At 46.2% G+C, this 22,839-nt stretch overlaps 1 protein-coding gene across 5 annotated transcripts in view; it reads left to right on the top strand.

Annotated features, from left to right (window-relative positions):
- The window catches only part of LOC146835265 (HORMA domain-containing protein 1-like), a 1,528,718-nt gene that overhangs the window by 1,310,285 nt on the left and 195,594 nt on the right, over positions 1-22,839 (top strand). For all 5 annotated transcript variants that reach the window (XM_085602855.1, XM_085602849.1, XM_085602848.1 and 2 more), the window contains one exon: positions 10,249-10,329. In XM_085602855.1, coding sequence (XP_085458981.1) covers positions 10,249-10,329 — 81 coding nt within the window. The remainder of the gene's footprint in view (positions 1-10,248; positions 10,330-22,839) is intronic.

The raw sequence follows: 22,839 nt of genomic DNA, 5'->3' as shown, positions 1-22,839 counted from the left end.
GGGTTCAAACTGGAATGGCATGGTGAGCAAAAAAACGATGGATTTAGGCCCAGATCTCTGTACTGGGGTGAATGTATGACATTGTTCTGCATTCTGTCCATCAATTGTTGTTTTTGCATTTGTCACCCCGAGTGGGAAGGGTATGCTCAGACGTGAGTCCCTTGCTCTCCATGCCACTGGAATCAGGCTATCCTGGCTGACGAGGGCTGAAAGCCCGAAACCGGTCCTAGGATGCTTGTTTCCAGTCCAGGGAGGACCTGGCTTGGCAGTTCGGGCTGGACTGTTCCCATGGGGCACAGGGTCAAGACTGATTTGCATATGGCTGGGTTCAAACTGGAATGGCATGGTGAGCAAAAAAACGATGGATTTAGGCCCAGATCTCTGTACTGGGGTGAATGTATGACATTGTTCTGCATTCTGTCCATCAATTGTTGTTTTTGCATTTGTCACCCCGAGTGGGAAGGGTATGCTCAGACGTGAGTCCCTTGCTCTCCATGCCACTGGAATCAGGCTATCCTGGCTGACGAGGGCTGAAAGCCCGAAACCGGTCCTAGGATGCTTGTTTCCAGTCCAGGGAGGACCTGGCTTGGCAGTTCGGGCTGGACTGTTCCCATGGGGCACAGGGTCAAGACTGATTTGCATATGGCTGGGTTCAAACTGGAATGGCATGGTGAGCAAAAAAACGATGGATTTAGGCCCAGATCTCTGTACTGGGGTGAATGTATGACATTGTTCTGCATTCTGTCCATCAATTGTTGTTTTTGCATTTGTCACCCCGAGTGAGAAGGGTATGCTCAGACGTGAGTCCCTTGCTCTCCATGCCACTGGAATCAGGCTATCCTGGCTGACGAGGGCTGAAAGCCCGAAACCGGTCCTAGGATGCTTGTTTCCAGTCCAGGGAGGACCTGGCTTGGCAGTTCGGGCTGGACTGTTCCCATGGGGCACAGGGTCAAGACTGATTTGCATATGGCTGGGTTCAAACTGGAATGGCATGGTGAGCAAAAAAACGATGGATTTAGGCCCAGATCTCTGTACTGGGGTGAATGTATGACATTGTTCTGCATTCTGTCCATCAATTGTTGTTTTTGCATTTGTCACCCCGAGTGGGAAGGGTATGCTCAGACGTGAGTCCCTTGCTCTCCATGCCACTGGAATCAGGCTATCCTGGCTGACGAGGGCTGAAAGCCCGAAACCGGTCCTAGGATGCTTGTTTCCAGTCCAGGGAGGACCTGGCTTGGCAGTTCGGGCTGGACTGTTCCCATGGGGCACAGGGTCAAGACTGATTTGCATATGGCTGGGTTCAAACTGGAATGGCATGGTGAGCAAAAAAACGATGGATTTAGGCCTAGATCTCTGTACTGGGGTGAATGTATGACATTGTTCTGCATTCTGTCCATCAATTGTTGTTTTTGCATTTGTCACCCCGAGTGGGAAGGGTATGCTCAGACGTGAGTCCCTTGCTCTCCATGCCACTGGAATCAGGCTATCCTGGCTGACGAGGGCTGAAAGCCCGAAACCGGTCCTAGGATGCTTGTTTCCAGTCCAGGGAGGACCTGGCTTGGCAGTTCGGGCTGGACTGTTCCCATGGGGCACAGGGTCAAGACTGATTTGCATATGGCTGGGTTCAAACTGGAATGGCATGGTGAGCAAAAAAACGGTGGATTTAGGCCCAGATCTCTGTACTGGGGTGAATGTATGACATTGTTCTGCATTCTGTCCATCAATTGTTGTTTTTGCATTTGTCACCCCGAGTGGGAAGGGTATGCTCAGACGTGAGTCCCTTGCTCTCCATGCCACTGGAATCAGGCTATCCTGGCTGACGAGGGCTGAAAGCCCGAAACCGGTCCTAGGATGCTTGTTTCCAGTCCAGGGAGGACCTGGCTTGGCAGTTCGGGCTGGACTGTTCCCATGGGGCACAGGGTCAAGACTGATTTGCATATGGCTGGGTTCAAACTGGAATGGCATGGTGAGCAAAAAAACGATGGATTTAGGCCCAGATCTCTGTACTGGGGTGAATGTATGACATTGTTCTGCATTCTGTCCATCAATTGTTGTTTTTGCATTTGTCACCCCGAGTGGGAAGGGTATGCTCAGACGTGAGTCCCTTGCTCTCCATGCCACTGGAATCAGGCTATCCTGGCTGACGAGGGCTGAAAGCCCGAAACCGGTCCTAGGATGCTTGTTTCCAGTCCAGGGAGGACCTGGCTTGGCAGTTCGGGCTGGACTGTTCCCATGGGGCACAGGGTCAAGACTGATTTGCATATGGCTGGGTTCAAACTGGAATGGCATGGTGAGCAAAAAAACGATGGATTTAGGCCCAGATCTCTGTACTGGGGTGAATGTATGACATTGTTCTGCATTCTGTCCATCAATTGTTGTTTTTGCATTTGTCACCCCGAGTGGGAAGGGTATGCTCAGACGTGAGTCCCTTGCTCTCCATGCCACTGGAATCAGGCTATCCTGGCTGACGAGGGCTGAAAGCCCGAAACCGGTCCTAGGATGCTTGTTTCCAGTCCAGGGAGGACCTGGCTTGGCAGTTCGGGCTGGACTGTTCCCATGGGGCACAGGGTCAAGACTGATTTGCATATGGCTGGGTTCAAACTGGAATGGCATGGTGAGCAAAAAAACGATGGATTTAGGCCCAGATCTCTGTACTGGGGTGAATGTATGACATTGTTCTGCATTCTGTCCATCAATTGTTGTTTTTGCATTTGTCACCCCGAGTGGGAAGGGTATGCTCAGACGTGAGTCCCTTGCTCTCCATGCCACTGGAATCAGGCTATCCTGGCTGACGAGGGCTAAAAGCCCGAAACCGGTCCTAGGATGCTTGTTTCCAGTCCAGGGAGGACCTGGCTTGGCAGTTCGGGCTGGACTGTTCCCATGGGGCACAGGGTCAAGACTGATTTACATATGGCTGGGTTCAAACTGGAATGGCATGGTGAGCAAAAAAACGATGGATTTAGGCCCAGATCTCTGTACTGGGGTGAATGTATGACATTGTTCTGCATTCTGTCCATCAATTGTTGTTTTTGCAATTATTTTGATCTGAGGCTGATCTCTGATGAATCTTTTCCGATCTGCACATGCACTTTATAGAATGTACTGTATGAAATTCATTTGTATCTACTTTTCTTAGCGCTTTTTATATAATTGGGCCATAGACAATTTTTTACCTGTGTCTTTTTTTTCCATATGTATGTAACTTCATTGTGGGGGGAAGGGAGGGGGCATGGGGTAGGAGGGTGAGGGGTTTAAGGGGGGGGAAAAGATGGGGGAAGATAAAAATTGTGTTTAAAAAAATGTGTTTGTTTTTGTGTGGAATTTACATTAAAAAAATGCAATGGGGGTGTGGAGGATGGCTGAGGTCTTGGACCTTACGCTGCCCTCAGTGGCAGTTGAGACAAATGTCTTGACGGTGGTGCTTCAGTCGGGAATTGCCTCCACAGACCATTGGATGAAGCCCGTATCGACGTCCTACTCAGGGCCTAATCTGAGTCAAAGTGCATAGGACGATTGCCCGCCACCATCGTCCTGTCCCAGCTACCCCAGTTTCCTCACCCAGTACCCCACCCCGGAGAACTTTGTTATCACGCCTCCACCTCCAGAATCAACCCAGGCACATTCCCTACCACTACACCGGACAGGGAATCTTAAAGTCTGGATACCTTCAAGAAGAGGATGTTCTCTTCTGCCAGCCTGGCACTGCGGTCAGTGAACACCTTGTGCCTCTCGGACCGATACACTCATACAATCTGGGACTCAGTTGCTCAAGTCCTGCCCATTGTCTTGGAGGCAGCATCAGCCATACTCTCTGAAGCAATTACTGATGGGAGGGATGCAGCTAAGCTCACCATAAGATGTGGGCTGGAAGCGACAGACTCTCTGGGCAGAACGCTTTTATCGTCGGTGGCTTTTAGACAGACACGGGGAGGTCCAGGCCTCGCTGATGGATAATATGTTTGTTTATAGAGAAGCCGGGCTCCATGCTGGAGCGCTTTAAGGGCAGCAGTGCTATAGCTGGGTCCTTTGGCATTTCTATGGTCCCTTGCCAACCCCAGTCTGCCTTTAGCCCTTTTGTGGCCACAGAGGGGGCATCACCAGTTAGTTTCATAATATTTTCGTGGCCACAGACCATATGGGACAAGTAGCCAGAAGTTGGGCCAGTCTACCTCACCCAGCAGCCTCCAAAGCATTCTAGTTTGCCCTCTGACCATCATGGGCATTCAGTGGGGGGCAGGATATGACAACACCCCCACCACTGGAGGGTAATGACATCTGACCGTTGGGTTTTGCAGTTCATCCAAAGGATCTATTCCCCACCCCTCCATCCATGCCGCCCACTTATTGGCAGACTACTGGAAAAAACCTCTACATGCTCCCTCAGAAAATGTTGGTTCTGTTGGCCGAAGGAGCGATAGAGAGGGTGCCATCAGCAGTAGGTTGTGGTTGCTCTTCCTGCTACTACCTACTGCACAAGAAGGACTGAGGTCTTAATCATATTCTAGACCTGCGCCTTCTCAACTTTTTCCTGGAAAAGGAGAAATTCGAGAGGCTCACGCAAGTCCTGTCTGCCCTTGACTCGGGAGACTGGATGGTAGTGTTGGACTTGCAGGACACATATTTCCAAATCCCCGTTCCTGCCTGCACACTGATGTTACCCGGGTTTTACGGTGGGCCAAGAGCGCCTTCAGTTTTCCGTGCTCCCCTTCTGTCTTACCAGTGCCTTTGGGTGTTCACCAAGGTGATGGCAGTCATTGCGGCACATCTGTGGAGGTCATTCTTTCCCTACCTTGAATGATTGGCTGATGGAGGTGGTCTCCCTACAGGCAGTTGTCTCCCACCAGTAGACTAGAGCGACCTACTGCACTTGGTGTACCAACGTCACAGCTGACTCCGTCTCAGACACTTCCTTTCATCTGAACTGTTCTGGACATAGTGCAGTTTTGGGGCCTCTTCCTGAGTGGCGAGTCCAGGATATTCAGGCTATGATACCGATATTTCAGCCTCTATCCTGGATTTCGGTAAGAATGACCCTGAGATTGTTGGGCGTCATGGGCTCCTGCATCGTGCTTGTAACACTTGCCCGTTTGGCATATGTGGCCTCTGCGGTTGGTCCTGAAGTTTCAGTGGGCGCAGCATCAGGGTAATCTCTCCACCATGGTCCAGATTTTGGAGGAAACTGCAAAAGATCTGCAGTGGCGGCTAACAAATTGTGATTGAGTTAGCGGGAGGCCTTTCTCGCTTCCCCTAACAGAGCTGACTGTAATTACAGATGTGTCACTCCTGGGCTGGGGGAGCCTTCTGGGAGAGGTGGAGATAAGAGGACTCTGGTCTCTGGCTGAATCCGAGTTCCACATCAATCTGCTGGAGCTTCCGGAAATCCGGTTTGTATTCAAAGCCTTTCTTCCTTCAATCCTGAGAAGGCTGGTACAGGTGTTCACTGGCAACACCACCGTCATGTGGTATTGCAATAAACAGGGCAGGGTAGGGCTTTGGACTCTTTATGAATGAGTTTGCATCTCTTGACATGGTTGTAACACCAGTGCATATCTCTGGTGGTTCAACACCTGGCGGGCTCTCTGACTGCCGAAGTGGACTAACCCAGCCGTTTCTGACTCGTGAATCACGAATGGCATCTCCATCCAGAGGTGATGAAAGGTCTCTTTTAAGAGTGGGGAGACCCTTAGTTAGATCCGTTCGCCTTCTGTGGAGAATGCTCAATGTCAGCAGTTTGGCACACTGAAGTTTCCAAGGCAAATCTCGCTCTGAGATTCTTTTTGTCTCGAGTTGAGCTTTGGCCTCCTGTTTGTCTTTCCACCAATACCACTACTGCTCAAAGTTACTAGAACCAAAGTTGCGACCACTGCATTATCCCACGGAGTTCCAGTCGTGGATATATGTAAAGTAGTGATGTGGGCTCCTGGCAAACGTTTACGAAGCACTACTGCCTAGACTGTCAGGTCTGGCGTGATGGTCATTTTGCCAGTTCCCTCCTACAGGACTTTTTAGTCTAATCCTATGGCAACCCCACCTCTAGGGAGGTAATGCTTTAATATCTATTCTAAGCAAAGGAATCTTTGGCTAGTAGACTCTATCAGATGAACAAGTTACTTACTGTATGATAACTCCAAAGATTCCTTACCTACCCTCACATCTCTATGAACGGATTAAAGTATTGAGGGTTAACCCCTTTAAGGAGCCTAGCTTCGCACACCAGTGTCAGTGGTCCTTGTGGCTCTGCGCTTCAGGTGTGGAAAGTCACGAAAGACGCAGACCTCAGCGCTCTGGGATAACACCTATATAGGCACTACACATTTCACTACTGACACAGAAGACGCCACATGGTGTTGAATGACGCCATCTACTGCCACATATGGGTAATGCTCAACAAATGTTTACGGATCCAGTCTGACGCCTAGGAAATATCCTAAGCTAAGGAATCCTCAGCTAGATAGAGTCTCTACCAAATAAGGCGTTACCAAAGATAAGTAACTTGTTCATCTAGTCTACTGGAGGCATTGAGGTTTTTCTCTTTTGTCTTGAAACTCTGAGTTAAAACAGCACATCCCCCTTGTGTGGGAAGCCCAGTTGGTGGGCCACACTCAAGATTATTGCATTGTGATCTGTTTTCTAGATCTTCACATTTTAATGTGCCTGGTCCAGTTGTATTTTCATGGTGTCTAACTCCACCTGTACCATGCTATTGTCCTCCTGCAGGTCTTCCATGTTTGCATCTTGGTCCAATACCTGGTTTAACATCATGTCTGAGGGAAGCTAACTTGCCACTGAAGTTGGCTTTTAAATATGCAATGCTCATTTGCATATCTCCTTTAAGTGTTTCCCTGAGCTTTTTTTTTAAAGTGTGCAGAGAAGTAAGTGTATCCTTCTTAGTGAAAGCCATGGTTAGGGTGGATGGTGCGGCGCCTGATGGAATTGTGAGTCCTGTTAGTGTATTTGTTGCAGGTGGGGACAGAAAGAAACTGTAGACCTTCTTTTTTAACCGTTTATTGGCAGCATATGCTATAGAAAGCTCCAAAGTGCTTAGAGTTGTTTTCAATATTGTAAGGATAGGGCATGTATTTTAGGCACCTTTTGCATGTAGCTCTACAGGCTAGACGCTTCCTACCTTGGCTTACAGTCAGGTTTATTACGCAAGAACGGTATCTTAAAAGGTGACTTGTGGCCATTAACATCTGTTCAAATGTGGCACTCCCATCTCAGAAATGTTCATTTTCGTAGTGTCAGAGATCCAAGAATTTCTGCTGAGGACCGATTCATTGTTCTTGGTGGTAGTTCATGAAAGTTGTAAGGGAGTGAGTCAGACACAGATGCGCCCATACTCGGATATTGCTATAGTTGTCATGATGTCCCTGAGCTCACCGTCCCCTACACTTCACCCCCTCTGTCCCATTAATTGTCTGCGCGTAGGCATGAGGGTTGCTTATTCTGTTAGGGCATTGCACTGTCCTTAGAGCTATGCACTCACAGCTTTTTATCTGCAATCCTGTGCTGCTCCACTGCTCCAATCCCCGCAGGGACAGCATTCCAGTGGAAAAGACAAAAAGAGGAAAAAAAGAGGCGATCTCAGTAATGTGTCACAACAGGCCTCCTGAAGACGCGGCACAGGCCACCAAGGTGTTGCACTTGCCCGTGCTCTTCCCCCAAGGAGGAGCCACCATCTTGTCCTGCGTGCGTAGATACTGTCGACCTTGGAAGTCATCTCTTCCCTTTTTTAATTCCAGGAATGAATGAGGCCTGGAAAACTCTGGAAGATCGCTCCTACGCGGCCATCATGTTAAGCAACGCCTCACATAGTGCCTCTTTTAATGAAAGGAGATGTTCTCACTTCTAAAGACCTTCAGGATGCATATTTTCCCAATCACAAGGATTCAAGTAAGTTCCTCAGGTTTTATTTGGTTCGAGAACATAATGAAGTTCAAAGCCCTTTCACTTGGAACAACCAGTGCTTCGAGAGTCTTCATGATGGTATATGTTCTGGTCATTGCCCATATGCCATTAATGGGTGTTTAAGGTTTCCCTTATCTTGATTTCTTATTGATTTCTGCTCCAAGAGCAGAAGAACACACTTCCTTGGTATGCCAGAAAAGTTTGAATATACCCTTAACATGACAACATCGGAATATCAATAAGAGTGCTATTTCAAATGGACACTTGAAGAGTATTTCTTCCAAGGAAGAGAATTTAAAATCTGCAAGACAAGATTCATTTTCTTCTATGTTAATACTGTGCAAAAGCAATTTTGATAGTTCAACGATACACAGGTGCTGTTTCAGCAGTTCTGAATTGGGTGAAACCACATCTAAAAATGCTTGCTCAAAACCTGTTAAAATATTGGAATCCTTATAATCAGTCCATGGAGGATCACATTCCAATATAGCACCAGTTCAAACAAGAATGTGTCAAAGGGTGTCAATAGACCCAACAATCCCAAAACTTATTACTACGGACGCCAGTGTAATTGGACGGGAGCAACATTGTGAACCCTCAGAATTCATGGGAAATGGTCCCAGCCAGAAGTGAATCAGTCAGCTGCAGAAAACTGATTGCAGTTGTTCATGCCCTGTAGAGTTTCTTCCAAATATTCCAAAGAAAGCACTCACAGGCTAAACGTAAAATCATGTAGCAAAAAGCTATACTTCAAGACTATGATAACAAAATCTCCAAAGTTGGCAGCTCTAGCCCAGTCTATTGGAATTTGGGAAGAGGAGCATTTAGTTTATCTAACAGCAACTCAAGAATTGGGGTCTCATAAAGTAGTAGATCATCTGAGTAGAACCATACCTACTTCCATTTTCATCCATCTTCAGCTGAAAATGTTTCAAATAATAATTTGCATGAGGAGGGGTGTGAAGAAAGTAACATGTTGTAAATGTTGTAACTGTTTTCTGGCCTCCACGCCTTCTGTATGCGTTTCCTCTTGTTCGTGTTCTTCCTAGTGTAGTGACGAAGGTAAGAGAAAGTCTAACTGATGCCCCATTTTGTTTAAGAAGTCAGACTCTGGTTTACTCTGATACATTTTGTGGCCAACAGTGTCACAGACGTTTGTGGGAAATAGGAGCCTTATGTGAAGATCCGCCATATTTTAAGATTTTCCAGATGATAATTGTATATCTGGTCCTGAATTCACTCCAAAAGTAAATTCAAAGTTTCATTTACAACAGCAAATCATTCTTCTGTTTTCTCTCGTAACTCTCCTCTGATGAAGAACAGAAACTACTCATTTTGCATGTCAAAAGATCAGTTTTAATTTATCTCCAAAGGACTGAGAGCCAGATGTACAACCCTTCTATTTTGCGATTCGCAAATTGCAATGTATTGGGACTCGTAATTTGCGACTCCCAAAATGGAATGTGCAACAGTGTCTCAGACACTGTTTGCCATTAATAATGGGGTTGCAAATAACCTGCCTCATCTATATTCATGAGGAAGGTCGCAATTTGCAACCCATTGGGAATGGCCAGCACTCGCAGGGATAGATATTTTAAAAAGAAAAATGAAACGCTTCTGTTTCATTTTTTAAGAGTAGTCATTGGTCAGTGGGACCACTGCCTGCTCTTAAAAAATGTTTTTGCATCCATTAACAAAGGGGAACTGGTCACCTGGGGACCCATTCCTATTTGCAAGTGGCTTACAACCTACTTGAAATAGGTGGTAAACTGCAAGTGTTTTGCAAAACAATGGTACATACCATTCTGACTCGCTATTAGGAGGGGAAGCCCTTGGCACGCCCCTTCCTAATAGCCACTCGCAAACACTGTTTTGCTAGTCACTGACTGGCAAAATAGCGTTTGTACCTACGACCACCCTTTTTTTTGCAGTCGCAAATGCGCCGATTTTCTGGCCCTGAATCTTTTCCGTTGAGTAGCTCTTTATTAGTAAGTTATGCAGAAACTAACAAAAGGAAAAAACAGTCACTACTACTGTAGGCAAGTGGGTAAAGTGCGCCTTATTAAATACATGGAGCAATGAGTTTCAGTATTCCTTCTGGAATTCTTTCTGAATTCTTTTCCAAAAGGTGAAATGGGCTTAGTACATGTCAAAAAGTGTTCGCAAACCCTCTGATATACCGAATCAGAGGGTTTGCGAAAGCAAAAACACTTTGTATATGAGGCCCAAGCGAAATTGTTCAGTGAAGTGTTAATGAAATAATATATGTTGGCCTCTGTACATGCATAACGTGATCAGTATAGTTTAAAAACTTGAATTGTTTTGAATGGTTTTCTGTAGGTGAAAGTGGTGGATGAGGTAACATATGAGCCTAATGATGCAAAGAATGCGATTGGAAGCCAGACTGCTACTAGAAAGAAGGTATGTTCCGAAATAATACAGATATTAAAGAGAACATGATAGCAGATTTCAGTGGAAAGTATGCAAGTACACATTTAGTGAACAAATGTTGTCATCAACTTTGCCTTGCTGTGTAACCTATGTTATTGATTTGTCTTGTCCTTTAGCTGAAGGATAACCTGCACAAACTAATTATACTAATTTCCTTTGAACTGAAGCTAGAAGCTGCCAGCAACAGTAGTATAGCCAACGCTAAAACTATGATTCTCATCCAGGGGATACTCATCAATAGTCATAATCTATGAATAATCCCCGCCCATGTGCGGGATCCCAGAGCATATAGAAAATACATATATATATATACATATTATCTACTGGCGGTCGCCAGTAGATAGTTATAGTTAGGACCCTGTTTCCATAGGAAATCCGCAACATTCTATTTGGAATAACTTTGGCGCCGGTCGATGAATCCTCGCGAAATTTTCAAAATAGGTGGGGCGCTACGCTCCGCTCCTACCCTGAAAGTCTCTGGGGGATTCGTCAAGCGGGGGCTGAGAAAAAAGGGGGGTCCCAAAACGCGTTTTTCCCATGCATTTTTCCATAGGACCTTTAGACACAGCTACAGCCAGAACGGCTGAACAGAGTTACTTGAAATTTGGCAGAGAGGTAGTCCTCAGGTCAAGGAAGTGCCTTTTGTAGGTCTGGTGTAAATCTGTTCAGTAGTTCCTGAGAAAATAGCATTTAAATCAATATATATATGTGGGCGGAGCCTAACCACACATCTCATCCTGAGATCTGATTGGCTGTCAGCACTTCATCCAAGAAGTGTTGGCAGCCATCTTGGGACCAATATACATGATAGCACCTCATTAAAAAGCATTGCAGTTAATAGAAGATTTTAAGACTTTAGTTACATTATAAATCATTTGTTGATGGTACCATACTCATTTTAGGAATTGTGGTATGTTCTAAGGTGATTTCACCATATGAAAAAGCCTTCTGCTGGGATATCATGATTAAGAGAAAAATATTTTCTCATGCTTTTACCACAGAGGTTTGGAAGGTGATCTATAAGCTAAACTGAGAGCTTATTTTCTGTAAATTCACATTATCTTTCTCAGTCATGTGAGAATGAAGTCTGACATTCTCAGTAAAACATGTACATCCAACAAGGGCAGAGACTGTCAGTTGATTCCTTTGTGTTCTACTGCAGCTTTCCAGAGTGTTCCAAAGAACTACTAGAGCGCTAACCGTCCTACTTATGATAAATGTATGGCACACCTGAAGCCATCTTGCTTGGATTAAAGTGGTAACTCTTAAAACATTTAATTTAAAAAGGAACAAAATGAGGGGGTTCATTTTTCCATAAAAAGTATGATTAGTGCTGCAGAAAGAAAAAGTTAGGGCACATTTTGAGTGACTTCTCAAATCCTGGCATGCAGACTGAAACATGCACTTTCAATACCAGCAGCAGTTTTCCCTGGTGAGCAGTAGCTTTACTACAGTGATCTAATGAGCAAAAAGAGTGCTAACATTCTGATTTTATGGCAAATGTGTGACACATTTGAATGCCTTCTTGATGGAATCAAAGTAAAAAACTGAAAGTATTTCCTACTGAGGAGACTGCAGTAAATGAGGAAATTAGGAAACTTCATAACAAATAAGTCTCCCAAGATGGCCACCAGAGACAAAAGAGCCCAAATGTAGCCCAAATATCACCCAGATGTAGCCCAAGTATAGCCCAATGACAGAATGTCCAAGAATGTTCTTAAAAACAACTAGAGCACTTACTGTCTTCATTATGACAAAAGTATGGCACACCTGAAGCCATCTTGATTGGAATAAACTGGTAACACTTAAAACATTTAATTTAAAAAGGAACACAATGAGGGGGTTCATTTTGCCATAGAAATTATGATTAATGCTGAAGAAAGAAAATGAGGGCACATTTTGAGTGACTTCTCAAATCCTCTTCTATTTCATTAACAAAATTCTGACATGCAGACTGAAACATGCACTTTTAATACCAGGAGCAGACTTCCATGGTGAACAGTAGTTTTACTACAGTGATCTAATGAGCAACTAGAGTGCTAACATTCAGAATTCATGGCAGATGTGTGACATATCTGAATACCTTCATGATGGAATCAAAGTAAAAAACTGAAAGCATTTCCGACTGAGGAGACTGCAGTACATGAGGAAATTAGGAAACTTCATAACAAATAAATCTCCCAAGATGGCCACCGGAGACAAAAGAGCCCAAATGTAGCCCAAAATCACCCAGATATAGCCCAAATATAGCCCAATGACAGAAGTGTGCAAAACACTTATTATTTTGTGTTTTTGCAGTGTTATATAGTGCAGACTTGTCAGGTATTGGAGTGCTTTACATGAGCATTGGTTACATCACACAAGAACAAATTCATTTTGGTTGTAGACATGGGGAGACTAAGTGATTTGACCAGAATCACAGAATGTCGAGCTGAAGCAGAAACTTCAACCTGGTTCCCCAGTTGCAAAGTCTGCAGTTCTGGAAGTAACACCACATCCTCTCCCCTAAGTGCAACATTTAATCAAGTTGTCAACTAGATAAAAAAACATAAAGATAACAAATAATTTAAAAGTGCTTTGTCGCTATTTACAACTCAGAAAATATGTCCTTATTTTAGTCTTTTAGAGCACTAACCATAATTTTGATGCCAATAAGACCCTCTCATATATGTAATTTCTAAAGGAATGCTCTAGGTATTACAGTTTTGATTACATCAAGATGATGTCAGGCGTTCCACACTTTTGTAATAAATATAGAATGTTAGCAATCTAGTTGTTCATTAGGATACTGTTGAGAGGCAGAGGCCAGGGGCACGGACTCTGAAAATTGATGGCAGGTAGGAGGGTGCAAAGGCAACAATTTAACCACACTGAGCAGGCAGGAAGGGCCGTGGAAGCACAACAGACTACGGAGGGCAGTGGAAAGGGGGGCAGGGGCAACAAACCAACAATACAGGACTTGCAAGAGAGGCTGTTGGAGGGAAGATCTATTACGGGTCAAGGAAGCTAGGGGCGGTCCCCAGAGCCCCGGGAGCCACCACAGAACTGAGCAGGAGAGTGAGTCAGGGACAAAAGGGGCACCTTAATTTGAGCCGGGGTGCCTAGGAACGCTTGCTCCAAAAATGAAGAAAACAGACATATGAGACATGGAATTGGAGGCAGAATACAATGGCAGTTTAATGAGAAGATGCAACTTCAAAGAAACCGCAGAATAGAGACATAAAGTACAAAATACAGAATCCAGATAATCATACAGCTGTCATGATATTCTCTGTATCTCAATTAATTTACTGACAGAGAGAGAGAGAAAACACATCTATAAATGCATCATGAGAAACAAGTTACACCAAGGAAAATGTTACCTAGGGACACTCACATTTACTCTTAGAGCAAGCATTCCTGCAATTACAATACAACATCTTTTAAATGCAAAAGTAAAGAGAACAATGGTTAAACATAACATGACATTTCATATAGGTAAAATAGAATAAGATACTTCAAGCAAAGCAGAGCAAGACATTTTAAGCAAAGGAAGACAAGAGCTCCCAGTTCTTGGGGAAAACCTGCACAGCCTGTTAACCTACATACAGACGGCGAGGTTGTCCGTCGATATCTGTGGGTGCTCCCTTTTTATATCATTTTGTGGGCTCCTTTGCACGCTACATCTACCTACGTATGCTACCCAAAAGCTTCGTCTGCAGATTTTACCAGACATTTCGTCATTTACCCACTTAATGCTGACAATGGACTGGGTGAAAAGGTCAGTCTCTCAGGCCAATCGCTTATCGTAAGTTCCATAGAGCAAGCAGAAAATAATGGGTATTGTACAGGAATTCAATATATTCATGTATAAAATCTCCTCAGTTCTCCTAACTTGACGCTCTGCGGTTGCCACTTCCTTAAAAGCGGGAAACCTGCCCAGGAAGCAAGTACCAGTCCAGGATGCAGCCTACTGTATGTCGACAGCTTCAGGGGGATGTTGAACTTTGATACCGAGCACGGAGCACTCGGGTAGGGTGGGGGCTACCAGTTTGGAGCAGAAGGCCTCGCAGACCTGCCTTCAGACTGCTATACACTAAAATTGCAGAGCTATGGTCAATTTAACAAAGAGGCCTACATATTGAACAGAAGGGCCTACACAGGGGTTTTATGCTGGCTGAGTGGTAAGGATGTCTCAGGATAATTATATAGCAACACAGGACCCGCTGGTCAATTTAATACGGCCTACAAATGCGGCTGGCAGGGCAAGGACAAGGGTCTCATACTTCAGGTGTGGACAGAACGGGCCAGGGGCCCCCTGTGATACAAAATCTACCCTCCTTCAAGGCTGTGGCAATGTAATAGACCATTGTGGGCAGAAGGAAGAGGCAATGGTAGTACAACCATACATGCCAACAGACCCGATTCAGCCAGGAAACGTCCAATGTTTTTAAGCTCAAATGGGCTTTATTTGATCTGTCTCCTGTCTACAATATCCTCTTTTTCAATGTAACTCAAAGGGGAAAATCAATACCCCAGTTTTTTTTCAAAATCTCCCTCTTACCAAGTTCAAAATGTTCGCAAGTATGGTACATTGGATCATGGAAGGAAATGGGATAGGGACATGGACTTGGATAACAGAGGACAGGAGAGACATGGAGAGGTGCACCAAACTGACCCTGCAGGGCAGGCATCAGGGTTTGCAGCAGCACAATACACCACACAGTGCACGCAGGACGAGAGTGCAGCACAACAATCCATAGAAAGCAAGAGGGAGGGGACAGGACCATGCACATGGACAACAGAGAACAGAGGGGCAAGAGGCAATGGTAGCTAGCTGACCATAATGGACAGACAGGAGAGAAGGCTGCAGCATAACAGACCATAAAGGGCAGGAGGGACGGATCAGGGGCATTACAATGGAACAGACAAGCCAGGAGGGAGGGAGTAGGGGTCTGCACATGTAAACAGAGGGCTGGGGGCAAGGGGGCAGGGCAGGAGCAGCAAGATGGCCATGGAGGTCAGGCAGGATGGGCACTAGAAGCAAGACACAACATGAAGAGCAACAGTGAGACTGTGATGGCATACACACAGACCATGGAGGGAAGGTGGGAGGGGGTCAGGGGCAGCTAACTGACCACACAGGGAAGGTGGGAGGGGCCATGGCAGCACAGAAGACCATGCATGGCAAGTGGGAGGGTTAGTGGCAGCACAATGGCTATGATGGGCAAGAAGGAGGGTGCAGGGGCATGCACAAAGGACGATGGAGGATAGAAGGGAGGGTCAGGACCTGTGCACAGACAAGAAAGTTCAGGGGAAGGGGCCTCACAACAGACCACACGGGGCAGGCAGGAGGAGCAGTTGCAGCACAACAGACCAGGGAGGGCAGAAGGGTGTGGCAGTACAATGGACCATGTAGGACAGGAGGAAGAGGATAGAGGCATGGCATGTGGACAGGCAGGGTGGAGGTGGCAGGGACAGGTTACAGTCATCTGACAATGCTAGGCAGGTGGGAGGGGAGTGGCAGCTCAACAGAACACTCAGAGTAGATAGGAGTGGCAGGTCCATGGGACATGGTGGGCAAAAAGGATGGAGCAGGGGCATGCACAAAGACATCGGAGGGCAGGGGGAAGGAGAATAGGGGCAGCAAGCTAAGCACAGAGTTTAAGCAGGAGGTCAATGATGGGGCATAGAATTGGGCAATGGAGGGCAGGAGGAGTGGACTGGTACATCATACTAAATTGAGGGCAGTGGCAGCACATCAGACCATGCATGGCAGGAGGGAGGAGGCTAGTCCATGGATTCACACAACAGAGGATAGGGAGGAGGGGGATGGGGCAGCAAGCTAACTGTTCAGAGAAGGCGGGTATTAGAAACTTTATTGTTTTTAAAACATTTTGTCTGTGCAAACTACTTAAAATATGAACAAGTATGCAGCATAGGGGGGAGGAGCCAAGATGGCGACCGGGACGGCAGCGTAGACTCCCGGCTCCGTGAACCTCCGCATCCCGCACGGATATCCTGCCTGAGATCCTCAACCTGTGCTACGTGGTCGTGTTTCTGAGGGAGAGGGGCTCCCGACTGTGTGACTCCGAGGTTTCTAGCTGCGGTATCGCCGGAGAAAACTGCATCTGAACTTTGCGGCCCGTGCGGCCCTGGAGCCGGGACATCGAGTGGACGCCGTGGCCGGGTGGCAGTGCGACAACAGCGGCCGGTGGTGACTGGGTGGAGTCGGCCCACCGGAGCGGTGCCGAACTCGGCCTACATTTCGGCGTGGCCACTTCTACTGCCCAGCGTAGCGGACCGAGTGCATGACCGAGGGTGCAAACCTTAGATCCTCCGGTGACTGCCCCTGCCTTGCTGGTGAGCTGCCCGGCCGCCGTCCGTATCCTGCCCCGATCATTGCGGGCCGCCCCCGGATTTCTACGGGAGCTGGTCCGTGGTGGGGACGACTGTTGCCCGTGACCACGGATAGTTTTTTTGCCTGCCCCCAGAACCCGGTCACCCGCGACGTGGACATCGCGACGCTTGTCCCGGGGTCCCGGCCCCGGTGAGGGTCGGGCATACTTGGCGGCCATCTTGGGGCGATGAAGCCTACCATCCTGTCCGCTGGGCCGCAGCGGGCCTGTGAGCGTACGACTTTTGGGAGTGTGGCGGCGAGATCACAGAGAGCTGCGCTGGGGTACGGCGACCTCCTCGAGGCTCTTGGTACTCTTCACTCCTCCTTGGTTCATGGTTTCGTGGTCTTGGGGAGTAAGCTCGATGGTGTGGCGTCGGAGTTGGGGCAGTGGCGGCCCGCCTGTCCGCACGAACACAGAGACTACCCACACTGCGCGCAGGAGGACGCTGTGGCGGCCACCCCTGAGGTTAGTACACAACTGCACGCTCCGGCCAGTATGCTACAGTGTGTTCGGCCTTCTGAGGGCCTGATCTGTCCCGGAGGCGTTGGACCTGAGTGGGATGTGGTGGCCTCATCCCGTACCTGCCCTCCTGCGACCCAGGGACAACTCCAGCAACTAATGTCTGCTTTGGCTGCTTCTGCCTTCCTGAACCTTGCGTGCAGTGCAGATCCTAGGGCAGCACTGGGAAGCCTGTTTCTTCACGCGGCGGACTGTGTTGATGCTCAGAGACTTCCACCCCACCTGTGTGCGTCGCTTCTCGGTCGTTGTTGGGCATTCCTCTGCCTAGGAACATTGGGTATGGTGCTGGGTCGAGGGGTCGGCATGGGCAGAATTCCAAAGAGTGGTCAGGGATAAGGCTGGCCCCTCGGGGGTGGTCGCCTAGTGGACGGGCGGGCTTAGGGGTGGCGTGCTCTCCTTACATGGCTACTGGCACAATAGGTGCATAATGCTCCCCATCGTGGTTTGAGAAGATTGTTTTTTGTGCTGTTCCTTGTTCACTTTAGGGGAACCTTACCGTGCGGGAGGGAGAAGCCGGGGGTCTGTTATGAAGGCCCTCCTCCAGTTTATAAATACTTTCTCTACCCCCCCGTCTGGTGGGGGTCCTTTCCTACTTCTTTTTCCCTATTCTCCTATATTTCGGGTCTGGTTCCAGGGCGACAGGCACACTGCTGGGGGGGGGGGGGCCGTACTCATCTGCAGAGGTGCAGGGTGGGGGGTTGGGGGAGGGGATTCTGTATTCTTTCATCTCTTTTTCCATGGCCTCCTTTTTCTTCTCTGATTCTTTTTGTTTTTCTTTTTCTGGGATCAGCGTGATACACCTCCTCTTGCTATGCCTCGTTGCCGTTCCATGTGTTCACAACTTCCGGGGTGTTCTTGGGGAGTTCTGGCGGGGGACTGCGGGCGCAACTGTATATTATGTTCTTCCCCATCCTGATGTTCTTGTGTTTGCGCCACTGACCTAATAGATTGCTGTAAATCGCTAACGTTCATCACTCCGCATATCCGTGATCGTTGTTTTAAAATTGCTTGTGACCTGATCCTTCTGCCTTGTTTCATCATAAAATGAAAACCTCTTTCTCCTGGTGCCCTACTTACGCTGTTCACAGTATTAGCAGTACGATTTTGCCCCCCGAAGTGCTGCCTGTGTTTATACTTGTTGTTTTGGCTCTGATTGCTTAGCGGCCGGCCCTGGGGGGTTGTAGGCCCATACTTGTTCTTATTGAACTGTCAATAAAGGTTTTCAAAAAAAAAAAAAAAAAAAAAAAGTATGCAGCATAATCTCACTTTTATTCAGGAAGAAGAAGACGTTAGTGACTGTGACTCCGGGCTCACTTGGCAAAAACACCCCCTGACCCTCCACCCCCTATCGCAAAATGTAATGCCCGTGAAAAGGGTAGGTGAACACAGTGTTATATAGAACATAGTCCTGAGAGCACGATTGAAAATGAAAACTAGATATAGTGTATGGTATAAACTATGCACCAAAAAGTGTGATATAAGATGAACCAGGCGTGAAATATAATATGCAATACATTGTGCGCAATGACAGATTCATTGGAGAGCGCGAGATAGCACAGGCACTAGCGCGTGCTATGCGATATGCGCCTTAGAGTGTAATATGCACAGGGCAGTGTTGTGTAACCTAACTAGTCTCTAAAGTTGTAATATAAAATATGTGCTGGGGAGTGTAACGTTGCATATGCACTGTGACAAAGATATGGATCCCAAATTGTAATATGTATGGCATAGCACTGTGCGTTATAACATAGGCATCGAGGAAGGCACGTTAGATGGGGCAATATAACCCGTGCGAAGACAAGTGTGGCATGACATTTTCACGGGGTGGTGTTACAGTGCACATGGGCTAGAGAGTGTCATAGCATATGCACTAGCTAGTGGAATACAATACAGAGGTGTGTGGCACTCGGCAGGCAATGGTGGGTGTAACACAGCATTGGGCTCTGTCAGGAGCGCGCTGTGACTCGCAAGTGATGTTCGTCCCCTTTCCAGAGAGTAAAAGAAAAAGTATTACACATCCGGCAGTGGATGTGTGTTTTATTAACTGTGAGGGGGGTTTCTTGCATAGTTTTGGTCGAATTTTTGTCGAATCCCCTTTGAATGGCTTGGTGTGCATGTGTATTAAATGTGCCCGTCAATAGCTACCCATGTTTGTATAAATAAACGACAAGGGTGTCTACCGGGATTAGGCACGGTAGAGCATCAGACATGTCAGAGCTTCACTAGTGGTGTAAATACATTCCACGTGGATTAATTGCATGCATAGTCGCCTTTTAATGAATATCACGCAAATCGTCATGGTGATAGGTACGTACGGTTTGTCCAGCATGTCCTAGGTGTGTCTATAAATATATATTTTTTAAAAATAATAAAAAACAGTGGCCGGCCCTGGGGATTGGGGTCAAAAAAATATAATTAGGAGACAGGCCCTGGGGGATGGGGTCATCAGGGCCAATAAATTAGAATAAGAAGGGGAACCACACAGCCCCCCTTCTTAAAAAAATAAAATAAATAAAAGACTGGCATCGTGCCGGAGGCCATGCCCCCTCCATGCAGCACTCTGCAAACGCGCCCCCAACAGGCATCTCCAGTATGCGCCAGGGAGCTGCGCTGCAGACAGGTGTTCTGAGGCCAAGCCCCTTTTTACACCTCTCTGCAACGCAGCTCTGTGGCGCTTACTGGAGGTACCTAGTGGTCTAGTGTGACCCTAGGGACCCTTAGGATTCAAGGGGACTTAATCTCTCAACTTAGAACAGCCACAGGGCGCGTTTACACAGTGGTGAAGGGAGGGGACGGGGCCTGAGGTGACGTGTGCAAACACGCACCATGGCACGTTTTAAATTGGGGATATAATTTCCCTTCAATACTGAGGGCCCCTGGGGGCTAACTAGCCCACCAAGTGCTTCCAGTAAGCGCCACTGAGCTGCATTGCAGAGAGGTGGTCCAGGCCGTGCCACTTTTTACACCTCTCTGCAACGCAGCTCTGTGGCACTTACTGGAGGTACCTAGTGGGCTAGTTGGACCCTAGGGACCCTCAGGACTCAAATGAACTTAATCTCCCAACTAAAAACGGACACAGGGCGTGTTTACACAATGGTGAAAGGAGGGGACGGGGCCTGAGTTAACGTGTGCAAAAACGCCCTGTGGCCTGTTTTAAGAGGTAGTTTTAATCCCCATGCCCTATTATATACTAGGGGCTTATAGAGGAGGTAAGGCTAATCACAGGGGGACCCCAACGCATAATGTTCCCTAGTGTATGTAGGTGTTTTCACTGTATTCTAAGTGTCTTTTAACATAGCACTGGCTCTAGGACTGGTTAGTCAGACTCAGTTACCACCAGTATCCGTCTGAAAAAGTTGAGGGTACAGGATGATTTTGCAACAAGGCTTCTTTCTTCTCTTCTTTTTGTTCTTTCTGCACGTTATCCTTCTTCCTGCACTTATCTTCGTATTTGAGGACTTCTGTTGCTTCTTTCTGCACTTCTTTTGTTTCTTTCTGTGCATTTTTTCTTCTTTCTTAACATGTCCTATCTCTGTAGGCATAGTTAGAAATTAGCATTTAAAAAACCTTTGAAATTAACAGAAAAAAACATAGGTTTCAGGCATGTTATAGTTAGGAATTAGCATTTAAAAAACCTCAGAAATTCACTGAAAAAACCATAGGTTTCAGGGGTGTTATAGTTAGCTGGACTTTTCACTTGTACAAAACCATTGAAATTCCCCCGTTATAGTTAGTTCAGCTAACTATAACTCGCGCGCCCGCAATGCACTGCTGATGACGTCACATATTACATCACTCATGACATGGTCAGTGACATCACTCATGACATCACTGATGACATCTCAAATGACATCACTGATGACATCACTGATGACATCATCCTTGTGATAGAGTGGCAGACCTCCTCTCACCCTAATATAACCTTTGATACACACATTCAAAAATAGAGACTACAATTTTCAAAACAATGGACATACCAATACCAGTTACAACAACCTCTTCAGTAATTCTAAGATCCACATACACATCCACTCATTCACCAACAGTCCAATACAGTCACTCATACATGTACTCACTCATCATATGTACTCATACACCTATACATCCTGTTACACAATGCCACTCATCCATAGAGTTACTCACACACATAGTCACTCATGCTAATAAAGAATCAAACATACATTTACTTGCATATACAGTTATACACACACCACCACACTTACTTCTACGGAAACTTACACATACTTAGTCTTTTAAACAATCACTTATAGAAACACATACTTATTCATACAGGAACTCTTTCAATCTCTCACTCTCACATATACTCACATATATACACCAATAGTCACATATACTAGTTTAAAACATATGTAGTTACTCATAAAGACACTATTGAGACAGTCATTCACTCACTAACACACCCATACACACACTCATCCACCCATACAGTCCTGCACACATACTGTGTTCAACACATACAAAAAGTGAGTCACTCATTCATGCACCTATGCACTACATAATACCCCCACCGAACCATGCAGACACTCAGACTGATACTCAAAAAACCAACTAATAACCTATATAGACACCCATGTAGCTACTCACCAACCCATGCAGCCACTTATACACAAAGTGAGAGACTGATACAGATATTTACATATTTAAACATTACTCACTAAGCCATGTATTCACTATGATACACTTAATCAGTCAGTTACACAATCAATTTTTCAAAAACAAATCATCCATTTAGACACTTATATACCCATTTATTCTTCCATCGACCTTGAGATATACATATATAAAACATATTTAATTTTCAGAATAACACACATTCACTGGATGATGTCATCAGTGATGTCATCAGTGATGTCATTTGAGATGTCATCAGTGATGTCATGAGTGATGTCACTGACCATGTCATGAGTGATGTAATATGTGACGTCATCAGCAGTGCATTGCGGGCGCGCGAGTTATAGTTAGCTGAACTAACTATAACGGGGGAATTTCAATGGTTTTGTACAAGTGAAAAGTCCAGCTAACTATAACACCCCTGAAACCTATGGTTTTTTCAGTGAATATATATATATGCATATGTGAAAACATATACATGCAGCCTAAAATGTTTACAACATGGCAACAAATGCTGAAAGTACATAGGTTTGCATTGTAGTACCCCTAACCCATAAAGAAAAAAGGAAGCACTAAACAATTGTCATACAATAATGCTTTATTGCTCTAAAGCAAACTTGTAATTGCAGGCATTTGCCTGCAGGCTGCAGCAGAGTACTAAGAAACAAAGAAAACTGACACCTTGCCTTTAAGGCATTAGAGTAGGGGTACCGTGCCTTTAAGACCTGCAGGAGACTACTTGCTCCCATGATGCACCACAGGTGGCAGTTAGGTCAGTTCTTTTTTCCAGCTCCTTCTATGAGGATCCTGGAGCTTGAGCTCTTCAGGTTTTTGACTGAAAGTGATTTATTTGATATTTTCTCCTTATGGCTTATTCTACTGTTTTTTTGGTCTTACCACTAATTTTCAGAATGCCTGCCTTATTCAGGAAATGCCCTTCCTGTGGCAA

Source organism: Triturus cristatus, chromosome 4_2, assembly GCF_964204655.1.
Source record: "Triturus cristatus chromosome 4_2, aTriCri1.1, whole genome shotgun sequence".
Classification (NCBI taxonomy): domain Eukaryota; kingdom Metazoa; phylum Chordata; class Amphibia; order Caudata; family Salamandridae; genus Triturus; species Triturus cristatus.
The sequence above is the reverse complement of the archived record's forward strand: the minus strand, read 5'-3'. Positions and strand labels throughout refer to the sequence as shown.